The sequence below is a fragment of the Cygnus olor genome, chromosome 3 (genome assembly GCF_009769625.2).
Source record: "Cygnus olor isolate bCygOlo1 chromosome 3, bCygOlo1.pri.v2, whole genome shotgun sequence".
NCBI lineage: Eukaryota > Metazoa > Chordata > Aves > Anseriformes > Anatidae > Cygnus > Cygnus olor.
The window spans coordinates 58,551,360-58,569,959 of NC_049171.1; the positions used below are offsets into that span (position 1 = coordinate 58,551,360).

General features: G+C 38.6%; 2 protein-coding genes across 12 annotated transcripts in view; one reads left to right on the forward strand and one right to left on the reverse strand.

Annotated features, from left to right (window-relative positions):
• Positions 1–10,247, forward strand: part of L3MBTL3 (L3MBTL histone methyl-lysine binding protein 3) — an 87,857-nt gene extending 77,610 nt beyond the window's left edge. For all 11 annotated transcript variants that reach the window (XM_040552371.1, XM_040552363.1, XM_040552362.1 and 8 more), the window contains 3 exons: positions 5,036–5,199; positions 6,160–6,222; positions 8,332–10,247. In XM_040552371.1, coding sequence (XP_040408305.1) covers positions 5,036–5,199; positions 6,160–6,222; positions 8,332–8,475 — 371 coding nt within the window. In that variant the 3' untranslated portion in view covers positions 8,476–10,247. The remainder of the gene's footprint in view (positions 1–5,035; positions 5,200–6,159; positions 6,223–8,331) is intronic.
• A 1,928-nt stretch (positions 10,248–12,175) lies between these two features.
• The window catches only part of SAMD3 (sterile alpha motif domain containing 3), a 34,507-nt gene continuing 28,082 nt past the window's right edge, over positions 12,176–18,600 (reverse strand). The window contains exons 8-11 of the mRNA XM_040551107.1: positions 14,126–14,307; positions 13,564–13,735; positions 12,824–12,906; positions 12,176–12,543 (exon numbers count right to left, since the gene is read on the reverse strand). Of these exons, the coding sequence (XP_040407041.1) occupies positions 12,256–12,543; positions 12,824–12,906; positions 13,564–13,735; positions 14,126–14,307 (725 nt within the window). The 3' untranslated portion in view covers positions 12,176–12,255. The remainder of the gene's footprint in view (positions 12,544–12,823; positions 12,907–13,563; positions 13,736–14,125; positions 14,308–18,600) is intronic.

An 18,600-nucleotide genomic window follows, 5' to 3' on the forward strand; every position in this document is an offset into this window, starting at 1 on the left:
TGTAAGGCCTTTGTCCAGAAATCTTAAGTAAGACTTGAGTAACTGTGGTTCTTTAAGGGCTACATTTATTACCTTCTAAGTGAGCTCATCCTCATAAAAACCTGAAAATTCTGCTAGACTAGTTGAGCATCACATAAAAACAAAACTTAAGGCAGTGTTTGATTTTTAATTATTAACATCTGATATATTTCTTTTACCTTAAAAGTTCGTTTGTCTGGCAGCACTTTTCAAATGGATCTAAGAGGTCTAAGATGGATCTGAAGGGTGTGTGAAATATGAAAGATTCTGTCTATTACAAGAGGTGTAAAAATCCAAGTTGTTACAGTGTTCTGAAACATGATGTAGTGCAGAATTCTGGAGAAAATGAATTAAAAGAAGACTCTAAAGCAGATGATTTTTTTTGGGTCATTTGAAGTACTTTGTTTCAGCAGAATAGAAACATACTGTTCTGATGCTGCACTATATAATGCAGTACAAAAAATCATTCTGAATGTTTTAAATTGTAAGAAAGTCTTCATGTATTCTAAGAAAAATGGTCTGATTTTATGAAGCACTTTGATTTTGGCAGAATTGACTGAGTATTTTCACTTTGCTTACTACTTAGTATGCATTTCTGTGTAGGGTCTACATGACTAGATTTGTAAAACTAGAACACTTTCTTTTATTATTGTTTAACAAAGTGATTCTTTACTTCCTTTCTGTACATGTAATTTTGTGGCATGATTTGTGGCACTAATACTTTATAAAATGTGTACTGTTCTTTCGTCCCTTTTTTTGGAGAAGGATTATTTGGAGCTAAAGAGCACCACTGAAATCAGGGCCCTTTTATACTTTTTTTTTATTATTATTTATGGATACAAATCCTGTGTTTGAAACACTGATATAGACTTGGAGCTAGAACATGCATGAACAGCATTGTCTCTCATAAATGCAAAAAAAGCATTTGCCTCTTGGCTTCTTCGAAATTTTAGGTTATTTTATTGGAAGGGATCAAACTAAGAAGATAAAGATGAAATAAGGAAGACATTTCAGAGAAAAGGGTAACAAGGCCCTCTTAAGCATGGAGAAGGTAGAGGCAGGTGGATTGATGCTGAAGCAGAATGTCATCAGAGAAGAGCAGTGGTCAGGATTAAAAGGGTTTCTAATGTCTTTCTGGCAAGCAGATTTTGTTTCTTCACTTACCTGGTGCAAGGAATCCTCTGCATCTGTGGTGAAACTGGTTAACACATGGTGGTGCACTTCAGGGTCCTGTTCTCCTAAATGTCTAAACTGGGACTTCACACCGGGACTTTATTTCAAGTACATCACGTGTTTTATCTGGTCCACAAACACGATTTTCCTCTTCCTGGAAAGCAGGGCTTGCAGAACAAGGAAGACCAGAGCATGAAGTGGGTAGAGCTTTTAGATGAAAAAACTCAGAAGTCTGGTATTATACACATGGATTGTAGCCAAAATACTGTCCTCTGCACTGTCTTGTACAAAAAGTTACCCCAACTAAGCCTCAACTTCTTTTTGCCAGGGATGTGACTATACACACTGCAGGGCTGAAGGACTTTTTTTTTTTTTTCGCTACATCTAGTTGATAGATTGGCACTTTTCATGCTCCTCTTTTGCAGTGCAACTTACGTGTGAGGGAGATAAGACACAGGCTGATAAGCAGAGGCATTTTTGCCCACATCCTGAAAGGCGTTAGGCACTGAATTCTTTTTCTTGTCACTAACTAGAGCTCTTGAATGAGTAAACCTTGTACTCCATCAATTCCATTATGCAGTGCCACGTTAGCAAACTTATTTTCTGCTAATATCATTCATAACTCATTGAACTGTTTGCTGTAGTTTCTTTAAAAAAAATAAAAGGAAAGAAAACAAACAAAACCAAAACCAAACAACAACAATACAATATGGGACAGATGTCCAGCATGGAATTTTCATCTGGAATTATTGGGATATGACGCTGCTGTAAACTACAGAAAATAAGGTACATATGGGATAGATAGGTACCCTTAACTGACATTACTGCTACTCACTACATCTGAGCCTATATGCTCTTACATATGCATAAGTACATGCACTTTGACTGGAATATTCTTGGCACAGTATTGTTATCTGTTATTTATTTTACCATAGCATTGCATTATGTGCCTTGCAAATGGAAAAAAAATCCTAATATAATTTTATTCTCAACTCTTAAGATATTTTTTAGAAAAAAAAAATGAGCTAGGGATAGGGAAATGATTCAAGGAGCAATGAGAAATATATTGTTTGGTAAAACAAGCTTCACATTCAATAGGTTTGCTGCTTTCCAAGACTGTTATTTGGTCACTGAGATTTTTAGAAATACGCTCTAAGGAAAATTTAAAGAACAATAGTGATGTGTAGATAGACATTTAAGGATATCACTTCCAAGAGTAAGTATATGATAGAAAACAAATGAAGACTGCAAAAATATAATGAGTGGACTGACAATACTGACTAAATGGTGAAAGAGTAAACTTTGGAATAATGGATATTGGATATAAAGTGAGGATAGGTCTTGAAAGTAACCAGAATTAAGCTGAAGGACCAGAAGAACCCAAAAGAAAGGGAGTTCAGAGTTGCTGGGTTTGGGAAGAGCTATAGTGCAGTGTTTTGGAGAGACTGGTGGAAGAGACTGGGAAGAGCTTGGAAATCACCTTCAGTAAGGTCTGAATTGAGATGATGCTGAGGTTACAGGTTGGAGTAGCCAACATGATAGTGGTGGGAAATATTGGAGGGAAGGAGGAAGGGGGAGTGAGAATTAAAAGCAGTTATAAGGAGCTTGGTGGAATGGGATCATTGGAGCAAGGTTGAGGGAAAAGGTGAGCACAAAAATTACATGCATCAGGGAGAGCAGAGGAGAAGGATTGGGTTAATGAAGTGATAGGAAAGGGCAGGTCCATCTGAGGGAGAATTGCTTCTTCCCCCTCCTTTCCCCCTTCTACCTCCCCTTTTTTTTCTCTTGGGAGAATCAGCAAGATTGTCTACAGAGAGGAGGAGAAGCGAGTTTAAGAAGTGAAAAAGACATGCTGCGGTCTGCTGATGTGAGCTTAAAAAGCAGATTGGTTAAGATAAGATGACAACTGATGTGGAAGAGACCAAATTCATAGTGAAAAACGTTGGATTTGTTGCAGCATTTCTGCAGAGACATTTCTTATCTTTACAAGTAGGAGCAATGGCAGCAGGTATGCAGATGCTGGAATTAGAAGGTTGGAGCTAGTTTCAGTTTGTTGTTATTTTTCCAGCAAATAATACCCTCCATAGTGTAGTAGCAGGGTACTTTTCAAGTTAGTACCCGCTATATCTGCAGAGCTGATATTTCTACTAATATAGCATCTCTTTCTCTTCCTCTGCCCTTTCCCAACCCAAAAGAAACTGTTCTCAAAGCAGTTTTACTGCTGTACCTGAGTCTACTGTAGCAGTTTGTTAGGTCAGAACAGCTATTGCTGCTTCTACATTAATTAGTGAGTAATATTACCCAGTAGAAGCAGATTTGCAAAGTGAATCGTGGTAGTGAAGATACAGTATGTACAGTAGCCCCATTTCAGGTGGATTATTTCTTGGGCTTTACTCCTCTCATGCACTGCCTGCCCATTAGTGACTGGAGCACACTAGGTGTGCTCCTAGAGCGTAACCTTCTAGTTTAGTTTCATCCAAAATAAATTGAGCCTGTTTCATGCCGTGAACGAAGGTGAGATAAGTAGAGAAGATGAGGAATTTCACTTCAAATACATGCTCCTAACCTGAACTAAAACACTAATGTAATAAATTCCTATATTGGCCACATTATATATTCCAAACTGGTCCCACTGTGATGGCAGAAATCTATAATAGGATTTTGTGCCCTAGTTGTTGGGCACAAACATATGAAAACTAGAACAGTACGAATAGAGAGATCTATGAATAATAGCAACTTCCCAAAAATTGAAATAGAATGGTGCTGTAATAACAGTGAACAATCCAAAGAAGAATAGCATAGAGATTTGTGAGTGACCGTACGAAGTAATGATAGTAAGGAATATTAGATATAGATTCTTTGACTGTTTCATTCAGAAATGAATTCCAGAGGTTGTCCACAGTTTTACTCTGCAACTGGGAGGCATTCAGGCCCGAGTTCACAGCAGGTTTGTTGCTTTTGCATTTGCAATAGATCTAAATGAATGTAGATGTCATTTGCAGTTTGACATCTTCCAAGGCATGACTCTTCACTCTCCTCCTACACACATCTGCAACTGCTGCTGTTCTCCAAACAGCAACAGCAGCATGTGGCTGAAGCCACCCTCCCACCTGTACATTAGCTTTGAGGCAGGTGGAGTGGGAGCCTCCTTCCTTCCATAATGGATAAGTGAGATAAAAAAGGGAAATGACCTTGCAAAAAATAAAAAGGAAAAAGGAAAAAAAAAAAAAAAGCATCATGGAGGAGTTAAATGTTATTTTCCAAATAAAACATTCAGTTAAAGTGGGAGCAGGGAATTTGCAGACATTTGTGTTTTTTTCTCAGAAGAACTGAAAAACATTTTGTTGTGGATGAGGCATAAATGTTGTGTGGGCTGGAACTGTTCAACTGATTCACTTGGAATTTTATAGCAGTGCAGTTCTGGTTTTGATGAAGTTTTACAGCTCAACCCTGGCATTAAGCTAGTTCTTGTAGTACTGTATAACTGTTAAAAGTGGGTGTTAATTATTGTATCAAAATATTTAAAATTATGTGACCAATGGTGTGATATGCCAAATCACATAGCATAGCATGCCAAATCACATAGCATAGCATGTTAGCATAGCATTGTGTTGTGTTAAAGGAGCTTTTTTCCCTGTAAGAGTAGTTACATTTATACAGAGCCTACATAATCACAGTCATACTATTGGGAGAATACTCATCGTACTCTAATTCTGGTGTAAGCAAAATTGTACAGCTTTTGTAGGGAGGCCCATGTATATTAATAGAAATGAATGTGATTTACTGTGACTGATCTCATCACCAAGTGAGGGATTTAATCCTTATTTGTCACTTTCTGTTGAAGACACTGAAGAACCCAACACCCAGAGGCTTCTTTCTCAACCAGTTGTTGTGTCTTCAAAACTGCAAATCCCTGGCCTACCCTTGCGCTGGGAACAGCACAGCAAGCTCCTTCCAAGTGTAGCTGGGATCCCAGCCAGTAAAGTTTCTAAGTGGAGTACAGATGAGGTAGGTTTTCCCTGTATCTTTTGTCTCACTGCCAACACCCTCAACTTGGTTTATTCAGAGCTATAGATTAACCCCATAAATTACTGATAATGCATTAGTACTCAGAAGATTAGAGACAGCCAGACCTAATGTAACAGGTCCTCAAAATTCTCATTCAGCTGCCATCAAGCCCTAAAAGCAGTAAGTATTAATGCATACATGTATAGATACAGGTATAGGCATAGACACAGATGCACAAATAAATATATATGTGTATATATTCACTGGGGTTAAAGAGGAAAAGAGCAATACTAAGTGTATGGCCCAGCATGTGAACACGATCCACACTAATGACATCTAGCACCCTCACAAACATTTTGTGGGAACGGTCTAGGGGTCATGGACCAAGAACTATTCCCTGTACTTAGTTTGGATGTGGCACACTGTTATGGAGGGTGACAGTGTAGTCTGTATAGGAATAGTATGGTTATGGTCAAACCATGACATTTAATTTCAAAATCAAACCCCCATCACTGTTCAGGTGTATAGTAATGCTTAGACAGAGAGGATCTAGTCCCTGCTTTACGTTTAGAAGTGCCTGTGACTAAGGCACTTTTCTGTGGATGGAATAGTTGGATCTCCTCTAATCAGAAGAAAAAAGGGAAATTTGAGAAAAGATTTGCTAGTCCCTCTGGTGCAAAGAATAAAAGGAGAGGAAGGCAGCAGACATTTTTGTTTGTGCAAAGAGAGGATTCATGATTCTGGATGTGCATAGGTAGAGTAACCTGACTGACTGTGAGGGAGTAGCCATTAATCTTGCACACCCAGCTGCATGACTCTGTGCACTGACAGAATGTGAAGTACCTAATTAGAGGATGCAAAAACAGCTAGAAACCTTTGCTTTAATGTATGTCAGTCTTTAAGATTACTTTGAGAAGACTCCAGTCTTACTAAATCTATAACTGTATTCTTTGGTGGCAGGTCTCTGAATTTATACGGAGTTTACCAGGTTGTGAGGAACATGGCAAGGTGTTTAAAGATGAGGTGGGTGAATTTTATTTCAAAAAATCACAGAGTGCAAAGCTTAATGGAAAGATTAATTTTATTTTGTCACTAAAAACACATGTAAACTATTTGGATGAAGTGTATGTTTGAAGTCAGAAGCATATATATGGGAGATTAGGTCATTTTGCAGCTCATGGAGTGGGAAGTAAAGGGCTTCTTGGCACAATAGATGTTTATAATCTGTATTGACTCTTGCTTTTCCTGTCAGAGGTTTCCTACTTCTGTTACTGCTTAGTTCCAAGAAGGTTATTTGATCACAAAGTGCCAGAGTGAATAGTTCAGGTGTTTATCTCAGCCAGACCACCTGAATGGGCAGAGTATAATACTGTAATATCCCAAGTCAGCCATACAGTCCAGTGAAGAATAATTGTGGCACTTCTTAAACTTGAGAATGTAAATGCACCTTCTGAGGAAAATGTATACAGATGGCCCTGCTAATCCTCTCCTTTGTCAGAAGTTTTCAGGCTGTAGATTTTACTCTTACAGTTATGTAACAAAGGAGTGATATGTGGCATCTCTAGGCATTTTGCACTTGCTTAGACTTTAGGCATTTTACAGTTGTAGCAGGTATGCAGGCCTAGCTCATCCTCTGTGTCACTTAGGACGTCTCTCCAATTAATTTAAAGATCAATAATAGCTGGCATGCTGCTGATTGAGCCAGCAGATGAGAAGTGCCACAGAAATGGATGAATGCTAAACACTTTAATTCTCAGAGGTGTAAGAAAATACATGCCCTCTTTAAGATTCAGACGCTAAAGATTTGTCTGTGAGTAATAAATTAAATCTCTCCAGGAGCATTCCCTGCCAGTGAGACCAACCAGCATGGACTGGCTGGCATCCATATGGTTTACAGGGCAGTCATACTGCATGCACCTACTAACTCTAGCTCTCACAAAAGGGACTGAAAGAAGTTCATTCTGGAATACTCTTTCAAGCATACAACTGAAGGTCTTTCAGTAGGTGGAAGGTGTTGGTTCAAACTTCTGCTTTGGAAATGAACACTCATCCTGCTTCTATGAAGATGCTGCAAAAAGCTGGGCACCCCCACATTGCCACACTTCTGGTTCTGAGTCCACCCAGTTTGGCTCCGTGCACAACATGAGTCACCAGCAATTGTCGTAACTACGTGGTGCTGGTCTCACGGCAGTGTTTCTCAGCTTACAGTGCTGCGGTGCATGCTGCGGTGTACCTTGCACTCTGCCTTAGCAGCATGCGTGATTTGGAAAGCTCATGTTCTGTTTTTTTCAGGAAATTAATTACACTAGTCTTATCTCAAATTGGTATCTCCAAGCCTAAGCAGTGCTCCTAATTTAACCACAGTTGGCTTTTAGGCCTAGCTGTCTTGCTTATGTTACACTGAAAAGTTGCTACAGATACCAAAATGACCTGAAGTTTACAAAAGGAAGTGTTTGCACCAGTGAAGCCCTGGGAAGTGAGGGCCTTGCCTCATGGCTTTCATGTTCAGATTTAGCACCCCTGGTGACTGAATGGTTTGCTTACAGAGAGCATTTGTTTGTAATGTTTATTAAACTAGCAATACTACTAAACTAGGAGGAAAAAATAAGTGTTGTGTTTGTACCAGAAGCAGATTTACCTACTCTATCCCACATTTACATCTGGGACCAAATTCATTTTAATATGCTATTGAATGAACAGAGAAGAGCGGCCTGAAGAGGGTTCCAGTTCTTTAGCTGGGAGTAAAATCTATAAATTTTCCTATGAAGGTTTGCATACAAGGAGCACCTAAGATGGCAAAAACAGTTATTGTGCTACAGTACTGCTGAATTTCACTTCGTTTACCTATTTTACTTTTCAGTAGCTTTTACTTTATACTGTCAGTATGAAAATAAAAACAGGTTGGCTAAAAATTAGCCAGACAGTTATTTTCAAGCAGAAAGAGGATCATCATCTTGTTCTTTTTGACTAGCTAATCTGTCTAAAAAGTTTATAGCAAAGCTATACTGAAGTTTGAAAGCATTTGTATTCAGCCATTCCTTTATGCTGTCTGGGAATTTTCATGTTTTCTGAAACATCTATACTGCTGCACTGTCAGACCTATTAATAGCTTTTTGTGTTTTTCTTTTAAAGCAAATTGATGGAGAAGCATTTCTGCTAATGACCCAATCAGACATTGTCAAAATAATGAGCATTAAACTGGGACCAGCCCTAAAAATCTTTAATTCCATTCTGATGTTCAAAGCTGCAGAGAAAAACTCACACAATGAACTTTGAAGATAATGGAAAATGTGTACAAGCCAGCTTTCTCCACTGGAGCTCATGTTTTATTCAAAGCACAAAGACTCACTAGAATTGTTGAGTAAGGACTCTCAGAAAGGAAGCAAAGTACGTTCGGCACTGGTGGACTATTTATATTCTCCTAGAGCCAGTACACATCTGAATCCTTCTGGGAAGTGCTCAAGCTTTTAAGAAGGTACTGTGTAACAACCGAGTCAGCTAGTCTTATTTACCAAACTAATGGCGCTAATTCTCCATGGATGGTTAGGATCCCTAACTCTCTCTGGACATCAAGAAAACCTTCATTAATTATTTATGCTGTATTATATAAGGGAACGTTAATATTTTCTAAGAATTCTTGAATTCTACTTCATATACCCATTTTACTTTTCAGTAGCATTTACTTCGTACTATCAAAATAAAAAATGATTAGCCAAAAATTAGGCTACAGGTAGCCAGATGAGACTGTTATGGCTAATATGAATTTGTGCCATAGTTTAAAAATGAAACGGTTAATGTTACATATGTGGCACTTTATGCTACAGCATATGACTTTGCAGATTATAAAACTGTCTGTTTGCTTGTTACAAAACAAAACAAACCTTGTTGGGGTTGAAATTATAATGCTTTTTTGATAACTGAATGTTTTTACTTTTGCACGATTACAAAAATGTTATGTGAGTTTTTCCACCAGCATCTTTAATGTATTTTACCAAAAGATCAGTATAGAGAAGGCTGCAACTGAAAAATAAAGTTTGACTTCATAGAAGACTTTCATTTACGCTGCACAATAGAGCCCCAGCCTTTTACATGGGAGTGTGCTACAGTCCTTCAGCACATGAAGGAAAATAAATGTATTTTGAGGTAATACTATTATCAAAAAACAAAAACAAACAAAAAAAACATATTTATTCATGTCTGCACATGCTAGTCTCCAGTATACTTACCACAACAGTGGGGAAAAACAGTGTGCTAAGCTAGGACTGCTACTCTGGCTTTATATTCAACATAGGATTGATTGTTTTCACAGTTGGTGGGAAAATTACTTAACCCACCAATTCCTAGTTCGAAAGTCTGATTTAAAAGTGAGTGAGGCATAGGGAGAAAGCCAAAGCATGGAGGAAAAGGCTACTTAAATACATATGGTGCATAGGCATGGACTAGGTAAAAGGCATGGATTTCAGCAGGTCATTAGCAAGACTGCAGATTCCACTAGCAGGTACTTAAGTGAGGCAACCGTCTTTCTTGGAGGATTATTATAACAATTTGTCAGGGAAAGTTGTTGCACATGGTATATATACGTAAGATGTAAGCCGGATGCACTTTAAATTGAGGAAAGCCTAGCTACCAGTATATTGAGGACTGTACTAGAATTTTGCTTTTGCAATGAGAGAGAGAGAAGAATTGGATCAAGCTTTTGGCAGCCCTCTCCTTAGCGCTGAGGTGGGCAGTTGCTCAGTCTGTAGAGTTATGAACAGTGTTTCTGTTGCACAGAACTTGGAGAAAAATTTTCACACAGGTTTTGCTAAGCTGTTCTTTGGCTGAAGTTCCTCAAGATTTCAAGAACTCTTTGTGCCCCTTCCAGATCACATTTGGGGACTGGTACCTGCCATAATGTGAGGTAAAACAGGGTCAGTATGAAGTAAGTTGCATTGCTCTGTTAATTTCCTTCCATAGCATTGCATAAATAATATTTTTACATTTTGTTCAATATTTGTACAGTCAAATTGCACTCTTATTGTACTACAATAAATAAAACCTGAATTGGAGCTGTCTGTTACATTTGTGTATGTCCATGATTCTCAGATGAACCTAAGTGTTCCGGAGGGTGGCGTGGAATAGTTCTTCACCGTAGCTCAATGTGGCCATGAGTTTGAGAGCGCAACTTAGCTGCTGCTGTTCGACCTTGCCCCAAACCCAGTCTCACCTGAGATTTATGGACCTGGGTTTTGTCACTGCCAACAGCTGAGGTTGCCTATGCAGAACAGTAAAATGCCAAATTGTTACGTTTTCTTTCCTTCTGTCCTTTTGTGTAGTTCATTTCCTTGAACCCTCACCTTCTGTGTTTATCTTTCTCTCATGTGCCAGCTCTGTAGCCTTCAGTGAGAACCAATGATTTGCCACTCAACAGAGATTACTTGGCAGCTTCCTGAGATTTCGTATACCTAAGTACACAGTAAAACTTCCTGTTTTTGTATACTACAGTACAGAGTACTGTGGTTTAAAGAAATGATTTAGAATTAATACTGTTTAGAAGATATAGAAGAAAAATCTCACTTAAATGATGCAGAGCCCAACTTTTTATTCATAGAGCTATCACTTCACTAATGAGGACTTAGTACATTCTTCACTTTTGTATAATATGTGATGATGTAATAGGGTATAGCAACTTCTGTTACAAAGACTATACCTAACAAATGCACTAGGAAACTAAATGTACTCAGGACACCTACTGAATCTTTGAAATGGCATTTGCAATGGTTTTCAGTGTTGTATTGGAGGTGACCCAGCAGTTACATGGGCTAAGGATATCCCACAATTTCCATGGGAGGCAAGTGAAAATCCAAAAACTTTAGCAAGAGAGTCTGGCCATTAAATGCAGTCAGTATTCTCCTCTCATACTGCAGTCTCCCACTGTAATCTCTGAGCTGGACGCACTCTTGCACATCCAAGGATTAAGAAAACTTCTGCAGTCTTCCAAGCTTTGTGTTTGGGTGTGAGGAATAGTGGTGACCACAAATGCTGCTTTGCCTGTATGGGCACTTTTAGAACTGGTGAGAGATGGAGCTCTTTAGCAGAATGTAGTGTTTTAATAAAATGCTATTTGCCATTCTGTACAGATTAATTAATGCACAGGTCAAGTTTGCTGGCAGCTGCTCTTTCCATCACTAGGAGCCTGTCTGAAGCCACCCACTATCAGGCTCTAATCCCCTGGGATTTCCGGACATGCAAGGGGTTTAAGGAGTTAAGAGGTGTTAGGGAGAAGAGGAGGTTGTGGAAAAGGAGTGGAGAGGGCCTCTGTTCTGCGTGGGCAGATGGGACATGTACATGTGGAAAAGGCTGCTCTGTTCTGGAAAGGAAACTCTGAAAGAAAATGAAGCATTCATTCCCCATCGCCAAATCTGTGGTTACAGATGCACATGGCAGCATCCCAGATAAGTCATTTTTGCTACTTTGAGAGCTCATCTCAAAATCCTTATTTAGCAAATTTAGGACTAGTATTAAAAGAAAGAAGAAAAGAACATTTCATGCATGGAGAAAAGAAAGAAAAGTCATCATCCTGCAAAACTGTAAATCAGGCCCAGCATTTAAAAAAAAAAACAAAACTATTTAAGTAGTTTCAATGATCATATGATCATAATATAGTGAGAGTGGTAACCAGTAAATCTAATTTCTGTTGCTTCAGGACATTAAATATATTAGCATCTAAAACAGCAAAGTGCTCACTAACTCACAGGTATGTTTTTTAAATTCTGATGGTCAAAAAATCTGAATTTGTAAAATCCTCTGTGCAAAAAAAATACACAACACATGTAGTAATCTAGAAAATTTTATTTTCTCTAATACTTCCAGACTGTTCTAGAATTGCCGTTTAAAATAAAGAAAATGCTCAGATTTCAGATTTTTATAAAAGTAGCCAGGACAATAAAAAAAAAAGTATTAAACATGACTGTTACAAATATACATACACTTTCACTAGAAAGAATGACACTGATTCATCTTCACAACAAAGGGATTTATTTTGACAAAATGTTTCTGAGACGAGTGCTGTGCACACTAGCAAATACTGGGATATTCAGGGATCTCCGGCCCCCTCTTTACCTGAGCTGGGAGGAATGCTGGACACCTCATCTCAAAGACCAGGGACTCCAGGAAGTTCAGTGTCCTATAGATTCTGTTTGGGCACGGGATGTCAAACACGTAAAATGCAGCCACCAGTGCTGCCAGGGCTGTGGTGCAGTCCTCAAGCTGGGCTACCTCTTGTTTTTCTACATACAGAGCAAACTCACATGAATTCACATTGAAGGGATTTTTAACTTCCAACACTGGTGTCACCACCTTCACCTAAATTTAAAAAAAAAAAAAAAAAGGACATTTCAAATGATGTCACAGCATCACATTGGTGAACTGAATTGTAAATTGTAACAACATCTCAGAGAATTCAGTAAGCCTAATAACACTGCTTGGAATTTAACTAGCATTTCTGTTAGTATTTGCTCTTTATCCAAAAGGCAGGCTAACATCATCCTTTTCCAGGAACTAAGCTGAACCACCAAAAGGCCAAGGGATGTGCCCAGGCAGCTCATATGAGCAAGAGACCACAACCAGTGGTACTGTCTCCTACCTCCTCGTTTACTGCAGCAAACAGACTCGAGTCATCTCCAAAGACATCTGGCAGAAGTAAACATGCAGCAGTCATCTTCATGTCTGTTAAAGGCAAGGATTTCTACTAAATTACAAATGAAAACATTCTGGCACTCTGGTATCATCCTGGAAAAACAAACTGTGGCTTATGAAATAGCTAACAGCTCAGCAGTGGAACTGCTGCTCAGTCCCTTTTAAAGAGTACTTTGTGCCACAGTAAAGGTTTAGGTGCCTCAGCTGGCAACGTGCAGCAGTATTTAAATCATTCATGACACTCATAAACTCAATATTATGATTAAATTTCTCTTATGCTAGGCCTTGCTTCTAGTGGAGTTTGTGAGCTGGATAATCCTCCTGCCACCACTGCTCACCCCCAAACTCCTCTCCTACCCAGTTATCAGTTGGAGTTGGGCTCAATGATCCTTGCGGGTGCCTTCCAACTCAGGAGGTTAATTTGTGTCATCTGCCTGGTCATGTCCCTTCCCAGCTTCTTGTGCATAAGCCCCCAAACCTATTCACTGGGGGGAAGAGTGAGAAGCAGAGGTGGCCTTGACGCTGTGCAAACACTGTTCAGCAACAGCTAAAACATTACTGTGTGGTACCAGCATTGTTTTGGTCACTGATCTAAAACGCAGCACCATGCCAACTGCTATGAAGAAAATTAACTCCATCCCATCCAAACCAGAACAGATATTCAGAGAATAGAAGATTTGTACTGACATTTTAGAATGTCTTCCTCTGTGTGCTGTTTCAGATTTTCTTGCAGCATAATGGTAATTGGATTATTCTTCACCAGATACAAAGATAATATGTTTTCTGAATAAATCTCCAAAATCTCAACTGTTTTCTGATAAACGTTCATGTGTGTAAGAACCTGGAACTCCCGAAAGAGCTAAAAAAGGAAAAAAAAAAAAAAAGTATCATTGCAATCCTCAAAATCAAAACTAGAAACAAAATAAGATGCATGCTTTGAAGACAAGGTAAGACTAGCTCAGTAAAATAAGATCTATAAACTGGATGAGATGATAGCTTAATTTCTTTCCAAAACAGGGAAGAAGTACATTAAGTATCAACAAAGTACTTCCAATAACTCACTGCTGTTGTGTGTGGCATGTTTAACTGGTGAGTCTTTTAAAGTGGTGTTAGCAGTAAAAATACAATAGATTAAATAGAAGAATGTTGATGAATGTTTCACTAGAAACATCCATTAAGATACATGCCCACAGTTGTATCACACCTATAATATTAAACTCAATGCCATTATTAAGTATAGATCTGTTACCTGATAAGGGCATCTTAAGAAAGGAAATAGTCTAAGAATGTCTTGTAAAGGTGCCTTATCACTGATCATCTTCCTTCGTATTTGTACTGTTGCATTCATTCTGTCATTCACTTCTTTCCAGTTTCTCTGAGTTTTCATATATTCTTGCTTCAGCCAGTTAATGTTCGCATACATTGCATCACCTTCAAGATAAGCAGGATCATCCTATCAACAAATGAAGAAGAGAATTGTAACAAATCTGATATCCTTTTTTATCTGATGTGGGACCTGTGTGATTTGATGTCAGTCCACACTGGAGACTACACGAAAGTGTTGTAAAGCTCAGCAGAAATGACCTGTAATGTGGCTTAAGTACTGGCTCTGCAGATTCACCCTCATGCTCTAATAGCTGTATTAAGATCTGTTTTCATATAGTAATAGAGCTACCAGCCAGGTCTCCCAAGCTCAAATTACATATTAGAGGAGATTCATGAGATTCCTGTGCATGTGCTTGGTTTGCCTAATTGTGATTTATTGGAAATTAGAAGGCATTTCTACTGATGTCTCAGTGTTACTCCTTTAGCAATATCAGCTCTATCTTGCCAAGAGAAAAAGTATTTTCTTCTTACTCATACAAACTTCCACATTCACGCAACTGAAGTATTTACCCAAGAAGACCAGAGACCAGAAGAACTAAGAGAAAGAAAATCCTTAATGGAAAGCATTATTTGATTAGTTTGACAGTTAATGTTACTTTATACTTGAAGATATAATTAATGATTTTCCTCAAAATTATCAGTATTGTCTCTGCTGTAATTCCACAAACAGTAATTACTCAGAAGAGGGATGGCTATCCAAAGCAGTGCATCTGTGGTTGTAGCCTGAGGCTGTTTAGTTTCTATCAGAGGAAGCAGTGAATTTGTCCATTGAAACGAGCTGAGAAAACATACAGTTGCATTGTTAGTATGATTACCACTCTCAAGCTGCTTTTACACTGGCTTTTCCCAAAAGCGTTGTCACTGACGCAGCTGTCATCTATGCCAGTGGTGGCCTGTGGGCCAGAGCCAATACAAGTTGAGACATCTGATTTTGTTTCCCAGAACGTTTAAGACAGAACTGCAAAACATACAGCATTCAAAACTGCTCTCTATGTGCAATTTAATTTTCTGGTTAACACCCTTTTTTAAATTGGACATGTGGAATTCCAAAAATAGGATGCACAAGATATACAAGTAAAAAATTGTCTCCCTCCAACTATATATCCATGGATTTCAATAGCCATTGTTATCAGGGAAGAAAACAGCTCTGAATGCAGGACAGTTAACTACCATAACCCCTACATGTACTCCCCTGGCCCTTGATAGGATGGTGTTGTATCAGCACAGTCTGCTTTCTTTTTAATAGTGTATTTTAGACTTAATTGAATAGTAACATTGGTCTGTGAGCAGCCTGACTGGGTATTCCTGTCCTCTTCCTCACTGCCCACGAACAGAGGTAGCAGGTCAGATGATTTGGTCCTGTACCCTCCTCTAAGTGACTGAGGGGATAGCAGTGTAGTGGCACTTCCCCTGAGCACTGTCAAGACTCCACTGAACTGGGGCCCATGGACTTCCAGTGGATATGTTGTCATATTTCATAGCCTCCTGTAATTTTTTTCTTCCATAATTTCTTCCAGTCACTTTTCCAATCCAGATAAAATCGTACCTTTCACAGCATTCTGCATTATGCTCAGCAGCTTAACTATTGCACTGTCAGAAGAAATGTCTTTTGTTTTCTCTGACTACTCCTTGCTTATCATACTGGATTCAATATCTGTTCACCTGTAATTTTGTAGATATATCATATTCCATCCTCAATAACCTCTTTTCAAGCCAAGACTGCCCTAAGTTATCTAATCCTTCCACGTTCTGTACTTTCCACTATTCCTGTTAGCATCTTTCCATATTTTCTAATTTCACTACTGTCTTTATAAGATGGGCACAGTAGAACTTAAAATACTAGTTGAGTTGCTGGGATACCACAGGTGCATACAGTGGAATAATGCTCTCTCTTTTGTTTTTTCCTTAAATAATTCTGAGCAATCAATATACTTCTTTAGATAGCTGCTTAGCATTGTGCCAAATTTTCTTTAGCATGATATAAAAATATCATGTGAATGGTAATAATAAGCTCAGAGCCCATCACTGTAAATGTTGTTAGAATTGTGTTTTCTCCTTGTGCTTTGTTGTAGACCTATTTGCACTGAGTTTTCTCTCCTGTTTTTCTGCCCTGTTAACTCAGTAGCATGGGGTCTTTCTGATGCTCTTCAGTCAGCCTTTGTCTTTACTACCCTTAGTTGTATCAGCAAATGTGGTCAGCAAGCTATTGTCCTTTTTCCATATCACTTAAAAATATATTGAACTGCATAAACTAAGTATTAACATTACCTTCCACTGTAAAAACTATTTCTGCCTAGCTCCTGCTTATTCCCTCAGATTATATCTTTTAAGAGCATTTGAAAAAAAAAATGTGGTGAAATCTCTTCTGAAGTTAATATAAACTTTATCAGCTGGATTTCTGATGACCTCAGGGTAGTTGAATACTTCAGAGAACTAGTAACTTTATGAAGCATGACTTCTGTTTACAGAAACTTCATTGATTCTTTCCCAATTTATTCATCTCTTGGCTCTGCATTACAGTTCTTGCCAATCTCACCTGCAAAGATAGCAAGTTTATTGGTCAATATGTTCCCTTGATCTCCCCTGAAACTCTGGAAACTGGCATCAAATCAGATACCGCCAATTTTCCAGTGTCATTTTTCATGAGAGAGGTTGCACATCCCAGTTGAAAGTTTAGCTATTTTATTCTTGTACAAATCTAAGTTTTTTCACAAATAACCTTGGGTCCTGGGAATTTGTTACGGCTCATTTTAGTGCCTTATTGTGTAACCTCTTAACTGACATATCAATCTAAGACATATGCCTTGAAGTTGCCTAAAAAGAGTGCTCCCAGTAACATGATCTCCAGAACTCTACTTCTGAGAATCCTTGCAAAGCCTGTTTTTTTTCTGGTAAGTCTTTGTATTCTGTGAGCACTCCTGTATCTGGAAAACACAGAATTACGTTTATGGTTTTTACTCTGGACACAAGCCGTTTTGAAGTCTCTGACTCCAAACAGCTCTGATACTACTGACTTCTACTGATACTTGTCTGATACTACTGCTTCCAAGCCTGCTGCAGGTCTGCAGCACAAGAGCTCCTTTCTGGAGCAGCAGTCACCTTCAGACACCAGCTTGCAGCAGCAGGAGAGCAGCACAAACTCAACCCCGTGTGCTAAAACCATAGGCAAGTGGACTCTGTTGCTCAGGAACAAACACTAAGGAGAACAAGTTGTGACCTTTACTCCAGCTTATCTCCATCCCCCTTGTCAAGGCAAACAGAGTTGATGGACTTTCCATGTAGTCAGCTCGGTCCTCGAGAATAAGTTTAGTCAATGACATTATTAATTAGCTAAATGATTCCAAATGACATCAGTGGTAAGCTACCCATAGAAATACGGCTGTGGTCTAAGGAAGAATTGCTATCATTACCTACTAGGAAAAAGCACGTTGGAAAGCCAAACCTTGTTGTGTAAACCTTCCATTACAAGTAACAAGAGCAGAGGTGAGTGGTTTTCTTCCAGTGTTCTGCCTGCTTACAGCAATCGGCATCTGTAATCTTTTCATCTTTTTAGGCTGCACAAAACTATTGGTGGTTCTAACCTTTACCTCATTAACATACCTTGTTTAAACTAGTAAACTGTATAATAGATATGCATACCCAGAAAAAGAAGCACACTTCAGTCAAATAATAGAGCTTCAGAAATCTACCAAGTCAGTGCTAGCACCATTTGGATACAAATTAATAAGTTTTCTACTAGCCTTAGTGCCATCACTATTTCAGAGATTACTTCTTGTTTAATTACAGTAGAAATAAAACAAGTAAACTTTATGTATCTAAAGGAAGTGCAATGGTAAGTATGAAGTAAAACACTTGTTGGGTGCAGAATGCTTCTTTCAATGAAAGAGCAAGTGAATACTGAGTTGTGGGTCAGCATTAGCGACTAAAGTTGCTATGACTTTAGGGCCTCTATATACAGTGACAGGTCTGTGCCTTTTATATCTAAGCACTTAAGTTCATTTTTGCCTCTGGACAACTTCATTGCAAGTATGGAATTATACAAACAATATAATGTAGTATACAGTGCTACGTAATTATAATTAGTTGGTAATTGGGAGGATAAATTTACTGCATCATTGCCTGTTTCTAATTCTAATTGATTTAGTACAAGCAGTGCATGTTTATCAGTCAAGAACAGAACAGAGCAATGGACCTCACGGGTACATTAAACCTAATGGCAGTGACTGCCTTTAGTAGAACCACCATGGAATTAGAGAACAGCAAACTTAGATGTTTGTGGATGAGTAGTTGTTTTTACAGTCAGCCTAGCTGAAAATCTAAAGGGAGAAAGTTTGACTT